Consider the following 14,575-nt stretch of genomic DNA (forward strand, 5'->3'; position numbering starts at 1 on the left):
ATTTGCTTTCTTCACTGCCTGCTGTACCTGCATGCTTACTTTCATAGACTGATGTGCAAGGACCCCCAGATCCCGTTATACTTCCTCTTTTCCCAACTTGACGCCATTTAGATAGTAATCTGCCTTCCTGTTTTTGCTACCAAAGTGGATAACCTCACATATATCTGCAATAAACTTAATCTGCCATGTATCTGCCCACTCCCCCAACTTGTCCAAGTCACCCTGCATTCTCATAGCATCCTCCTCACAGTTCACACTGCCACACAGCTTTGTGTCATCTGCAAATTTGCTAATGTTACTTTGAATCCCTTCATTCAAATCATTGATGTATATTGTAAATAGCTGTGGTCCCAGCACCGAGCCTTGCGGTACCCCACTAGTCACTGCCTGCCTTTCTGAAAGGGACCCTTTAATCCCTACTCTTTGTTTCCTGTCTGCCAACCACTTCTCCATCCATGTCAGCACTCTACCCCCAATACCATGTGCCCTAATTTTGCCCACTAATCTCCTACGTGGGACCTTATCAAATGCTTTCTGAAAGTCCAGGTACACTACATCCACTGGCTCTCCCTTGTCCATTTTCCTAGTTACATCTTCAAAAAATTCCAGAAGATTAGTCAAGCATGATTTCCCCTTCGTAAATCCATGCTGACTCAGACCGATCCTGTTACTGCTATCCAAATGTGCGGATATTTCATCTTTTATATTTGACTCCACCACCGATGTCAGGCCAACTGTTCTATAATTCCCAGTTTTCTCTCTCCCGTCTTTCTTAAAAAGTGGGATAACATTAGCTACCCTCCAATCCACAGGAACTGATCCTGAGTCTATAGAACATTGGAAAATTATCACCAAAGCATCCACGATTTCTGGAGCCACTTCCTTAAATACCCTGGGATGCAGACCATCAGACCCTGGGGATTTATCAGCCTTCAGTCCTATCAGTCTATCCAACACCATTTCCTGCCTAATGTGGATTTCCTTCAGATCCTCCGTCACCCCAGATCATCTGGCCACTACTATATCAGGAAGATTGTTTGTGTCCTCCTTAGTGAAGACGGATCCAAAGTAGCTGTTCAACTCATCTGCCATTTCCTTGTTCCCCATAATAAATTCACCTTTTTCGGTCTTCAAGGGTCCAACTTTGTTCTTAACTAATTTTTTCCTCTTCACATACCTAAAGAAGCTTTTACTATCCTGCTTTATATTCTTGGCTAGCTTACCTTCGTACCTCATCGTTTCTCCCCGTATTGTCTTTTTGGTTATCTTCTGTTGTTCTTTAAACATTACCCAACCCTCTTGCTTTCCGCTCATCTTTGCTACGTTGTACTTCTTCGCTTTAATTTTTATACTGTCCCTGACGTCCCTTGTCAGCCATGGTTGTCCCTTTCTCCCCTTGGAATCTTTCTTCCTTCTAGGAATGAACTGATCCTGCACCTTCTGTATTATTCCTAGAAACACCTGCCATTTTTGTTCCACTGTCATTCCTGCTAGTGTATCTTTCCAGTCATCTTTGGCCAGCTCCTCCCTCATGGTCCCATAGTCCTCTTTATTCAACTGACACCTCCGATCTACTCTTCTCCCTCTTCAATTGTAGATTAAACCTGACCATGTCATGGTCACTGCCTCCTAATGGTTCATTAACTTCGAGGTCCTTTATCAAATCTGGTCCATTACATAACACTAAATCCAGAATTGCCTTCTCCCTGGTAACTCCAATACAAGCTGTTCAAAGAATCCATCACAAAGGCACTCTACAAAGTCCCTTTCTTGGGGTCCAGTACCAACCTGATTTTTCCAGTCTACCTGCTTGTTGAAATCTCCCATAACAACCACAGCATTACTTTTAATACATGACAATTTTAACACCTGATTCAACTTGCACCCTGTATCCAGGCTACTGTTTGGGGGTCTGTAGATTCATCCCATTAGGGTCTTTTTACCCTTACAATTCCTTAGTTGTATCCATACTGACACCACATCTCCTGTTTCAATGTCACCCCTAGCAAGGGACTGAATTTCATTCCTCAACAACAGGGCAACCTCACCCCCTCTGCCCACCTGTCTGTCTTTTCAATAGGAGGTATACCCTTGAATATTCAGTTCCCAGCCCTGGCCCTCTTGCAGCCATGTCTCAGTAATTCCCACAACATCATACTTGCCAGTTTCTAACTGAGCTTCAAGCTCGTCCACTTTATTCCTTATACTTCGCGCATTCATATACAGTACTTTGACCTCCGTATTCACTTCCCCCCTCGCAATTGGCCCTGACCTTACTCTGTTGTCTATTCTCAAGCTTGCCTTCCCATTAATTCGAGAATCTTTTGTAATTTTTCCTGTAGCCACTTCCCCTTCAACTCCATCTTTAAACTCCCAATTTGTCAATCCCTCCCCCCCCACTATTTAGTTTAAACCCACACTTGTAGCCCTAGCAAACCTGCCTGCCAGAACATCGGTCCCCCTCCAGTTAAGTAACCCGTCCCTTTTGTACAGGGCCCCAGAAGAGATCTCAGTGGTCAATAAATCTAAATCCTTGCTCCCTGCACCAGCCCCTCAGCCACACATTCAGATCCCCTATCTCCCTGTTCCTGTCCTCACTAGCACGTGGTACTGGAAGCAATCCATAGATAACCACCCTAGAAGTCCGGCATTTCAGTCTTCTTCCCAACTCTCTCCAACTTAACATATTTTCTGTAACATGGTGCCCAGAACTGAATGCAGTACTCTAAATGCAGCCTCACCAATGTCTCATATAACTAAAACGTGACGTCCCAACTTCTACACTCAATACTCTGACAAATATTTAGTTATAGTTTAAGTTTTGAGATAACAGCATGAAAATATGCCCTTGAGCCCATTCAGGTCCACACCGACCATCGATCACCCATTTTCATTAGTTTTATGTTATCCCACTTTCACATCTGCTCCCTAAACACTTGGGGCAATTTTACAGAGGCCAATTAACCTACAAACCCCCACGTCTTTGGGATGTAAAAGTAAACCAGAGCACCTGGAGGTAACCCATATGGTCACAGGAAAAACGTGCAAACTCCACATAGATAGCACTCAAAGTCAGGAAGGAACTCGGGTCTCTGGCGTTGTGAGTCAGCAGCTTTAGTAGCTGCAGTACTGTGCCATCCAACATGAACAGCACAAATATGGTTTCCAATGAATTTTAGTACAGATGACTGATCAGAACCAATTCTAGGAAGTCATGTCCATAGTACATGTCCGACAAATGAACCTCTCCGAGTCATGTTCCTCTACAGTCGTAGGTGGTCAGTTTTTGGAGGCTTGGAGTTTTCAGGTAAAGAAGTATTACGGTATTATGTCCAAGAGTGGGTGTATCATGTCCAAGAGTACAGAGATGCATACAATTGCTCCAGACACAAGTTCAAATCCCATCAGAGTGTGTGGGTAAGTTAAATTCAATTTAAATACTTGTGATTGAATTTGGAATAAAAATCATGAAATAGTGTTGTAATTTTAAATATATTGGATTCCTATAAAAGCCCATTAAATTCAGTACATTTCAGGGAATGTAATCTTGGTTCTAGCCCATGTCTCCAGGCCCACCAACATGCTTGAGCCTTGTATAAGATCTGAAATGCCCTAACATGGCAATTTGTTCAGGGATAACAAATGCTGGTCTCGTGTGCAAAGTCCACATCCCATGAGCAGTAAAGAATAGTCCCGATGGCAGGTCAATGGATAGATCGATAATTACTATTTTTATTCATTAATTTTCCTCGTTTGCATTTGTAACACCTAGGGTGTCTAGTGCGAGCTTCCATACCAAAGAGGATGTACTGAATACCCGCAGGTTTAAAGATCGATAAATTACCATGCCCAGAAGACACTATCACCTGCTGCTGTGACAGGTAAACTGGGGCTCTGGCTGAGATTATTAAATCATTACTGACGTCCACAACTGACTGGCAGAGAGCAAATTTAGTCTCCGTATTTAAAAGGGGGAGCAGGAAATCACGGTAATTATAGAATTGCAAACCTAACATCAGTCAAGGGGAAGTTATTGGAAAAAATACTGAGAGACATGATTAATGATCACCCGAAAGTCAGGAACTAATTGGAGATCTGAAGGGAAACTCTTTCAACCAGAGAGTGGTGAATTCCTGGAATACACTATCTGAGAGACACTGATAGCATTGAGAAGTGTTTCACAAAGTGCTGGAGTAAAGGGCCTGTCCCACTGACGTGTCCCTGGCACGCAAAATACGGGCAACGTATGGCCGCACGGGGCCGGTCCCACTTAGAAGTGCGGAGGGGTATGTAGATGTGCGCGACATCGCGTGGGGCTCCGAAATTTTTGTAGTGAACAAAATATTCGCGCGCCAGCGGCCTGTAGCGGAACTGACAGCGAAAGTGGGACAGGCCCAAGACCCTGGCGCGACGCAACATCTCACCTTTAACAGCAGCAGAAGCAGGCAAACGGTCGCCGAACTAGGCCTGGGGCTCACGGCCGTTGCAGTCCGGATCCGCCCCCACTTCTACTCCCAGAGTGGGGCCAAGAAAATTGAAGATAGACACAAAATGCAGGAGTAACTCAGTGGGACCGGCAGCATCTCTGGAGAGAAGCAATGGGTGACGTTTCGGGTCAAGACCGTTCTTTTCAGACTGAAGAAGAGTCTCAACACGAAACGTCACCTATTGTTTCTCTCCAGAGATGCTGCCGGTCCCGCTGAGTTACTCCAGCTTTGTGTCCATCTTCAGATGACGTCACGCGCTCCAGATGGCTGTGCGGACGAGGTCGCGTAATTTGCGTGTCAAGCACACGTAAGTGGGACAGGCCCTTAACTCAACAGGTCAAACTGTGGAGGGAATGGAAAGGTGCCGTTTCAAGTCAGGACACTTTTCCCCGCAGAGCCTGCCGGATCCGCTGAGTTACTCAAGTACTTCATGTTCTGCTCAAGATTCCAGCATTCACAGTTCCTTATGAGAATGCAGGGTGACTTGGACAGGTTGAGTGAGCGGGCAGATGCATGGCAGATGCAGTTTAATGTGGATAAATGTGAGGTTATCCACTTTGGCAGCAAAAACAGGAATGCAGATTATTATCTAAATGGAGTCAAGTTGGGAAAAGGGGAAGTACAACAGGATCTGGGGGTCCTTGTTCATCAGTCAATGAAAGTAAGCATGCAAGTACAGGTGGCAGTGACGAAAGCAAATGGCATGTTGGCCTTCATAACAAGAGGAGTTGAGAAAAGGAGCAAAGAGGACCTTCTGCAGTTGCACAAGGCTCCAGTGATACCACACCTGGAGTATTGTGTGAAGTTTTGTTTCCCTAATTTGAGGAAGCATTCCTGCTATTGAAGGAGTGCAGCGTAGGTTTACAAGGTTAATTTCCAGGATGGCAGGATTGTCATATGCTGAGAGAATGGAGCGGCTGGGCTTGCATACTCTGGAATTTAGGATGAGATGGGATCTTATTGAAACATATAAGATTATTTAGGGTTTGAACACGCTGGAGGCAGGAAACGTGTTCCCAATGTTGGGGAGTCCAGACCCGGGGACCATATAGTTTAAGAATAAGGGGTAAGCCATTTAGAACGGAGATGAGGAAACACTTTTTCACACAGATAGTTGTGAGTTTGTGGAATTCTCTGCCTCAGAGGGCGGTGGAGGCCAGTTCTCTGGATACTTTCAAGAGAGAGCTAGATAGGGCTCTTAAAGATAGCGGAGTCAGGGGAATATGGGGAGAAGGCAGGAACGGGGTACTGATTGGGGATGATCAGTCATGATAACATTGAATGGCGGTGCTGGCTCGAAGGGCCAAATGGACTACTCTGCACCTATTGTCTATTGTCTTATAACTTCTTAAGATGCGACTCTGCACTCTTAGGCATAGAAGGCTCCAGGCCAAGTGCTGCAAGGTGGATTTAATACACATGTACGAAGGAACTGCAGATGCTGGTTTACACCAGAGATAGATACAAAATGCTGGAGTAACTCAGTGCTTTAAGTATAGAAAGTGAATAAGAAACTGGGATAAAGTAGAACTAGTATGAACGGGTGATCAATGGTTGGCGTGGACTTAGTGGGCTGAAGGGCCTGTATCCATGCTGTATCTCGAAACTAAACTAAATTTGTTAAGGGGCTGTCCCATTGTACGTGCTAATTCAAGAGCTCTCCCAAGTTTAAAAAAAATCAAACTTGTGCTAAGCACGTAGAATGTACGTTGCGGATACGTCGGAGCTCGGGACGTCTCTTAGCGGCTCGTAACGCTAACGGCAGGTACTCGGGAAACGCGGTAAGCTCGGGAAGACTCGTGAAGATTTTCCAACATGTTGAAAAATGTCCACGAGAGCCCCGAGTACCTACAAGCGGCTATTACCGTAATTCTCCGAGTTCAAATGAGGGAAAACTCAGGATAACTCTTGAATTAGCTCGTACAGTGGGACAGCCCCATTAATCATTCATTTGCTGTCTGTGTGCCTTTGCTATGAGTAAATTGGATGCCCATTGCTTAAATAACCGTATACTTCAAAAATTAAATTGTTTTAGGCCATGTTAAGAATGCTGAAAGGGTGTGCAATATGTCTTCATTCATTTGTATGTAATGTTAAATTGTTCTGCTGCTTTCTATGCAAAATAGTTTCATCACCTCCGCCAAACATGTACATCCGTTTCCAAAGCAAAAAGCAGATCTGTCAGCAGGCGTTGATGCATTGGAGACCACTTAAATTCAGGGATGCGAAACATTGTGGTGCGTGGCCCTGGACTAAACTGCCGGCGCTGTTCCTCGGTCATCGGCATTCCTCGGAAACCCAGATCGACACGTAGATCCCTTTCTTGTAATCCACTTGCTCGCCCTTGAACAGCCTTTAATTAAAGAAATAATATATATTTTTTAATCTTCAGAGCTCTGTTTACTATCCATCTAATGAGCCAATGAGCTACAAAAGACAAGTATTTAAATTATAATTTTTATTTTGGATTTGGTTATTAAAAATAAACAGTGAAGATGAGCAGTAACAAATGATATTTATTTTCATGAAAGATTTTGCTGTAGCAGAAAAAATTGAAAGCCACAATTTGTACATATTACAATCCAAAATATGTAACATTTGCAATAAATCAGACCTTGTTATCAGCATTCATTTGATTTAAAGTACAACATTAAAGACAAAAGCATTGAAACAGCAAAATCTATTTCATAGGACATATTATATTCTTTTCAACTAACAACGCATAACATAAAGACACAAGGAACTGCAGATGCTGCAATCTTGAGCAAAACAGAAACTACTGGAGGAACTCAGCAGGTCAGGCAGCATCTGTGGAGGGAATGGACAAACAAAGGAAAGGATAAATCCCCAGGGCCTGATGGAAAAGGATAAATCCCCAGGGCCAGATGAAGGCAGATAAATCCCTAGGGCCTGATGGTCTGCATCCCAGAGTAACCATATAACAATTACAGCACGGAAACAGGCCATCTCGGCCCTACAAGTCCATGCCGAACAAATTTTTTTCCCCTTAGTCCCACCTGCCTGCACTCGTACCATAACCCTCCATTCCCTTCTCATCCATATGCCTATCCAATTTATTTTAAATGATACCAATGAACCTGCCTCCAGTACTCAAGAAGGTGGCTGTAGATTAACCCTTATTAATCCATGCCATTTATAACCTTCAATGCACAAATGTGCATGCCATCCTTTTAAGAGCACTATGGTAATCACACAAAGTCACTCTCTCTCTGTCTCTCTCTCGGGACCAGTTGGTAAGCAAGACGCATGCAACAGCAGATTGTTGATAATGCTCGTATACTAAATGTAATAAAGTTGGACTCGTGATTGTGTTCTATTCATTGAGCCACCAATAAACATGGTGTCAGAGTCTTGAATCACCTCTCCAACTATTTTGCCTGGATTTATTTTAGTTTCTTTTTTTACATCGAAAATGGATGGTTCCTTGCGTAGACCAGATCCTTTGATATTCGACAGTGATCTGGCGGAACGATGGCGGATCTTCGAGGTGGAATTCGGTATTTTCATTGAAGCTGTGCACCCTGCAGCTGCACCCCACACCATTGCGTCAATTCTCCTCAATGTGGCGGGCACAGAGGCTGCCCTGCGAGCACAGGATTTCTACTATGCCCCAGAACATACCTATCCAGTAGCACATGTTGTGACCCCAGCAGAATCCATCAGAGACCCGGCCTGCCTCCTCCGGAAGTTCAGAGATCTGTGCCAACTTCGCACTAACGTTATCATGCAGCACCACAAGTTTTTTTCCCCCAGCCAACAAGAGGGCGAAACGGTTGAATCATACATTGGTGCCCTCAACAGCATTGCATCCAGATGCCACTTCCAAGACCGCGACATGCCCATCCGCGGCAGTCTCGTATATGGCATCCTGCTAATGATAAGGTGAGAAATCAATTACTCCGGGATGAGGAGCTTACACTTGATAAGGTTAAATGTGCTTGCCGGGTTGCAGAGTACACTGATACCCATGCCAAAACCTTGGGACCGGGGCAACACTCTGCCTACAACGTCCATGCCTTCTATAGGTCCCCACGACGAGCTTTAACCCCTCAACAATCGCCTAAACCCCCAGGGAGGGTGACTGATCATCTAGTCAATAACTGTGGTAATTGTGTGGGCTCACACACAAAATTTTGTGAGCAATGTCCCACTTATGGCAACTCTTGCCTCTATTGTAAAAAGAGAGCCCATTTTATCCGGTGCTACCGCACCCGTGCCAACAGAGCCCAGTCACAACAATCTCACTATGCACTTGAACCTGCACTCTCCCACGAATCGCTATCTGAAACAGCAGAACCTCAACCGCAGCACCTGCAAGAAGTTAGCCAAACAATACATTCTGGTATTCCCGACTCTGTGGCTACTGACAGTGATCCCATGACAACGCTCAGTATCAACAATACCAAGATTGCCGCCAAGATAGACACAGGGGCCAGATGCAACGTTATCTCGCTGGCAGATCTCAAAAGAATTCACAACAATGAGACTGTTCTGAGAACTCGAAGTTACACCCATTTGGTGGGGGAGAATTGCAACCGATGGGTATGGTTACACTACAATGCCATCTAGTGTTTCAAGTATACAACTTGGAATTTTTTTATTGTAAAAGGGGAGGTGCCGCTCCTTCTGGGAAATGAGGCATGCCGTAATATGAACCTAGTATTCTTCGGCAAAACTGGGTACCAGCTGTCGTCCTCTCAGAATCCCACCCAACAGCTACTTGAACAATACAAATACTTTTTGACAGTCAGCTTGGAAAGCTTCCCACAGAATACGGCATTGTGACCGACAAGGAGATTATACCTGTCGTTCGTTCTCCTCACAAAATCCCGCATGCAATGAAAGACCGCGTCAAAGCGGAATTAAGACAGAAAGGAATCGATTGGTGCAAAAGCCCCTGTCAACGACTCCTCCTCTTGGGTCTCCACCATGGTTGTGGCAGTCAAGAAGAACAAAAACAAAATAAGGATCTGCATCAACCCTAAGGATTTAAATGCTGCCAACGGCCACACCACCCAATGCGGACGGTGGAAGAAGTCGCTGCCAACCTGGGTAAAGCCACAGTTTTTTCTGTCCTAGATGCAAAGAACTCATTTTGGCAAATGCCACTAGACATGCATCCTCCATGTTAACCATGTTCACGGCACCCTTCGGACGATACCGTTTTTTACAAATGTAATTTGGCATCAATTCAGCCAGTGAGGTATTCTAGCGTACTATGGAACATTGCTGGCTACCCATGTCACATAATTGTAGACGACATCCTGGTTACTGGACATAATGCACAAGAACATGACTCAAACCTGAAACAGGTCCTGGATCATGCCAGAGAAATAAATCTCAAACTCAACCGTCTCAAATGCAGGTTCCGGGTCGACAAAGTGACTTATGTGGGCCACCAACAATGGACTTAAACCAGACCCGTCTAAAACCATTGCCGTCAACGAAATGCCAGCACCTACGGACGTAACAGCTCTGCAACGATTTCTAAGAATGGTGAACTATCTTGGGACATTGATCCCAAACTTCAGCAAGCTGTCAGCCCTGCTGCGACAACTGACCCACAAGGATACGCACTGGTCCTGGCACCAACACCAGCAGAGTGCATTTGAAACTCTCAAACAACTAATGTCTTGCGCTCCAACCCTTGCATATTTTGATGCCAAACTACCTGTCACCCTCACCATCACCTGTGATGCCTCCCAGTATGGAATGGGCGCTGCTTGCCTACAAGATGACGGAAAGGGCTCCAGACCAGTTGCCTATGCCTCCCGTACCATGACCAACACTGAACAGCACTACGCTCAAATCGAAAAGGAGTTACTCACAGTATCCTTTGCCTGCAAGAAATTCAAGGACTATATCTTTGGCAACCCAATCACGGTCAAAACCGATCACCAGCCAGGTTAGTATCCTCAGCAAGCTGATCCACACGGCACCAGTGCGCTTACAACGCCTGATGGTGGAATTGCAGATATATGACATCAGACTAACCTACAAACGTGGTAAGGACATGCATTTAGCTGACACTCTCTCACGGGCACCTCGCCCAACCTGCGAAAAACACTTTTCTGATGATGAACATGAGGGGTACACGGCTATGATAGTCTCCTGCCTCCCATCTGCCGGTTTAGACATCCTAGTGTCACAAACAGCTGCAGATGAAATGCTACAGTCGTTGGCCACTGTCATCCGCCACAGCTGGCCAGACAAACAGCACCACCTGCCACAAGCTGTCCAACCATATTTCCCAGTCCGTGACGAACTGGTCATTCAGGACGGCGTGATAATGAAAGGACACAAGGCGGTCATTCTGAAGTCTCTTCACAGCAAGTACTATGACATTGTCCATGGGGGACATCCCGCTGCAGAAATAACACTTCAACATGTGAAAGGTATGCTGTTCTGGCCGGACATGGCTAACTACATTCTAGAGAAGGTTGCTGCTTGGCCGATTTGCAATAGCTTGACCCCGCACCAACAGAAGCAACCACTCCTCTCGCACCCTACGCCGGACTTACCCTGGTCCACAGTAGCAGCCGACATCTTCGAGTGGCGTGGCAAACAATACCTGGTTCTAGTCGATTCCTACTTTCACCACATCACCAGCATCCCCGCAGTCCAACGGCCTGGATGAGCACGCGGTAAAAAGTGCAAAGGAACTAATGGAACGCTCACACAGGGCCGGCTCTAATATTTATCTCGACGTACTCAACCTACGGAACATCGTCCGCGATCCTCTCCTAGGATCTGCAGCCGACCGGCTCATGTCACGGTGAACCCACTCCACTCTGCCTATGGCCAAACAACTACTAGAAACACAGGTTCGTACGCCGCCAGTTATCCAATCCCAGCTCCAACGCCGCCGCACCATACAAATAAAATACTACGATAAAACCAGCTCTCCACTTCAACCGCTCAACAAGGGACAGGTTGTCCGCTTGCGGTCACTGCAAGGTTACGACCGCCTCGGAGTCATTCTGGGGTCTACTGCGGAACCACGCTCGTATCTGGTCAGTATTGACAACAGCATTTATAGGCGAACACGCCAACACCTCCTTCCAGTTAATTCAGATTCAGATTCAATTTTAATTGTCATTGTCAGTGTACAGTACAGAGACAACGAAATGCATTTAGCATCTCCCTTGAAGAGCGACATAGCAAACGATTTGAATAAGAAATAAATAATAAGTGTCCGGGGGGGGGGGTGATTGGCAGTCACCGAGGTACGTTGTTTAGTAGAGTGACAGCTGCCGGAAAGAAGCTGTTCCTCGACCTGCTGGTTCGGTAACGGAGAGACCTGTAGCGCCTCCCGGATGGTAGGAGGGTAAACAGTCCATGGTTGGGGTGAGAGCAGTCCTTGGCGATGCTGAGCGCCCTCCGCAGACAGCGCTTGCTTTGGACAGACTCAATGGAGGGGAGCGTGGAACCGGTGATGCGTTGGGCAATTTTCACCACCCTCTGCAGTGCCTTCACGTCCCAGCACCTCCACGTCCCTACCCGGACCAGCCTGCGGGGCTTCCCGCAAGCTCTGCAAATGCTGCTTCAGCCATTCCTCCGCCGGTGCCAACGCCATCCCTGCCTTCCCCGGTGCCCCCATCTCCGCCGGTGTCTTCTCCTCCACGTTCACCCGGCATGGAATTTGTTTCCCTAGCGAAGGAGGAGGTGTCTGGCGGAGGTGATTATCGTACACGTGCAGGTCGTGTCTGCAAACCAAACCCGCAAATTGGGAAATTTACTGGCTATACCAGAACTGTGCATGACCTAATCCTAATTTGAGAAAGGACATTATTGCTATTGAGGGAGTGCAGCATAGGTTAATTCCCGGGGTGGCTGGACTGACATATGATAAAAGAATGGATCAACTGGGCTTATAATCACTGGAATTTAGATGGATGAGAAGCGATCCTATAGAAACATATAAAATTCTTAAGGCATTGGACAGGCTGGATGCAGGAAAAATGTTCCCGATGTTGGGGGTGTCCAGAACCAGGGGTCACAGTTTAAGAATAAGGGGTAGGCCATTTAGGACTGAGATGAGAAAAAACATTTTCACCCAGAGTTGTGAATCTGTGGAATTCTCTGCAACAGAAGGCAGTGGATGCCAATTCACTGGATGTTTTCAAGAGAGAGTTAGATTTAGCTCTTGGGGCTAAAGGAATCAAGGGATATGATGAAAAAGCAAAACGGGGTACTGATTTTGGATGATCAACCATGATCATATTGAATGGTGGTGCTGGCTCGAATGGCTGGATGGCCTACTCCTGCACCTATTTTCTATGTTTCTGTGTTTCTATAAGGGTGGGACAAAGCATGGCAAGTGATAGGTGGATAAAGTTGGGAGTTTGATTGGCAGATTGGTGGAGTAAGTGACAAAGGATAGAGATGAAAAGGAGACAAAAGGGTGTCAGATAAAGGGAGACAAGCGGGAGTGAAATGTAAAGCCGGAGGGAGAGATATAGGTGGAAGGGGATGGGAATGAAGAAGAGATGAGAGAAATAGGGAAGCAAGGGTGGGAGATGAATGCATGAAGGAAGGGAAAGGAACAGATTGACTGGGGCAGGATATTGGGGGGGGGGGGGGGGGGGGGGGGGGGGGGGTGGGAGTGCAACAGGAAAGAGAGATAAGATTGGGTCAGTATTATTTAATATTGGAGAATCTAATGTTCATACCAGTATTTTTTTTGTAAACCAACATCTGCAGTTCCATGCGTTTCAATGTTTAAACCGTTGATTTTTGTAAGCTACTCAAGTGGAATATGAATGCCATAAAGATATCTTCAAAATTAAATTCCAAAGTTTGGGAATAAAGTCACTAAGAGAAAATCAATCAGAAAACATTAGGATGCAACCAATTAAACCAGTAAGAGGCAGGCCATGTATACATTTAATACATATAAGTTTGTGAGAATACAAGGAACTGCAATGCTGGTTACAAAGCAAGCCACAAAGTACTGGAGTAATTCAGCGGGTCAGGCAGCACATGGACCATGTTCTCCAGAAATCCTGCTTGAACCGCTGAGTTACTCCAGCACTTTGTTTCTTGCTAAGTCTGTGAGGCGTTGTGAAATTGCAAGTGATAGGTCAGATAAATTTTATAAAATGACCATTCCAAAACAAATATGTGTATTCCAGGATTCCATTGTGTTTGAACCTGCACATAATTTATTGGCTACTGTGGGGACTACAAAGAATTGCTGGAGTGGGTTTGTTATAAATCACTGACTCCTTGAAAAACACAGGTGGTGAACTCAGGTAACCCGAGTCGACAGCTACCAGCCAAAACTGGTTAGAATTGATCAAAACTAAGGCAGAACTGTGAACTATATCCCCTTATTACGACAAGGGCAATGCCAAGCAGTCCCCTGGGATCAAGACCAAATGGGAAGGGATAGGACCTGGGTGATAGGGTTTGAGCCAGTGAGAAGGGCCACAGAGATTGATAGTCTAATTATCTTGTGTTGATAAGAAAGCAGTTGCTTGTAGACTGTGAATTTGTCCTGTTAGATTTGTCTCCTCTCATAGATATGGAACAAATGCAAGCTGTGAATAAAAAAACCTTGAACCCCACCACCGGACTCTGAGCACGATTCAAACGTGCGTTATAACAGCTAATGTCAATGAGAGAAAATATCCTATGATGGACATTCACAGTCTAGAACCAAAAAAATGCTTATTGAAGTTAACCTCAGCATCCTAACACAGCAGAAATAAACTTTTAACTTCAAATCAGTCGTCTTTACCCATCCATAAATATAAAAAAGGATGATCATAACACAGCACCAGCTACTAAAAACATCACATACAAGGGCAGCACAGTGGTGCAGCAGTAGAGCTGCTGCCTAAAGCACCAGAGACCTGGATTCAATCCTGACTACCGATGCTGTCATTTCGTGGTTTGTATGTTCTCCCTGTGACTGCATGGGTTTTCTCTGGGTGCTGTGGTTTCCTCCCACACTCCAAAGACATACAGGTTTGTTGGCTAATTGGCTACTGTAAATTTTCTTTTGTTTCCTTTTCATTTGAGGAGGTGGAGAAGCTATTCAGAAGACAGAAAAGCCGGAAAGC

General features: G+C 45.4%; 1 protein-coding gene across 2 annotated transcripts in view; it reads right to left on the reverse strand.

Moving 5' to 3' along the window:
- nbeaa (neurobeachin a) overlaps positions 1–14,575 on the reverse strand; it is a 534,111-nt gene that overhangs the window by 381,393 nt on the left and 138,143 nt on the right. For both annotated transcript variants that reach the window (XM_055636835.1, XM_055636837.1), the window contains exon 23: positions 6,623–6,840. In XM_055636835.1, coding sequence (XP_055492810.1) covers positions 6,623–6,840 — 218 coding nt within the window. The remainder of the gene's footprint in view (positions 1–6,622; positions 6,841–14,575) is intronic.

The sequence above is a fragment of the Leucoraja erinacea genome, chromosome 6 (genome assembly GCF_028641065.1).
Source record: "Leucoraja erinacea ecotype New England chromosome 6, Leri_hhj_1, whole genome shotgun sequence".
NCBI lineage: Eukaryota > Metazoa > Chordata > Chondrichthyes > Rajiformes > Rajidae > Leucoraja > Leucoraja erinaceus.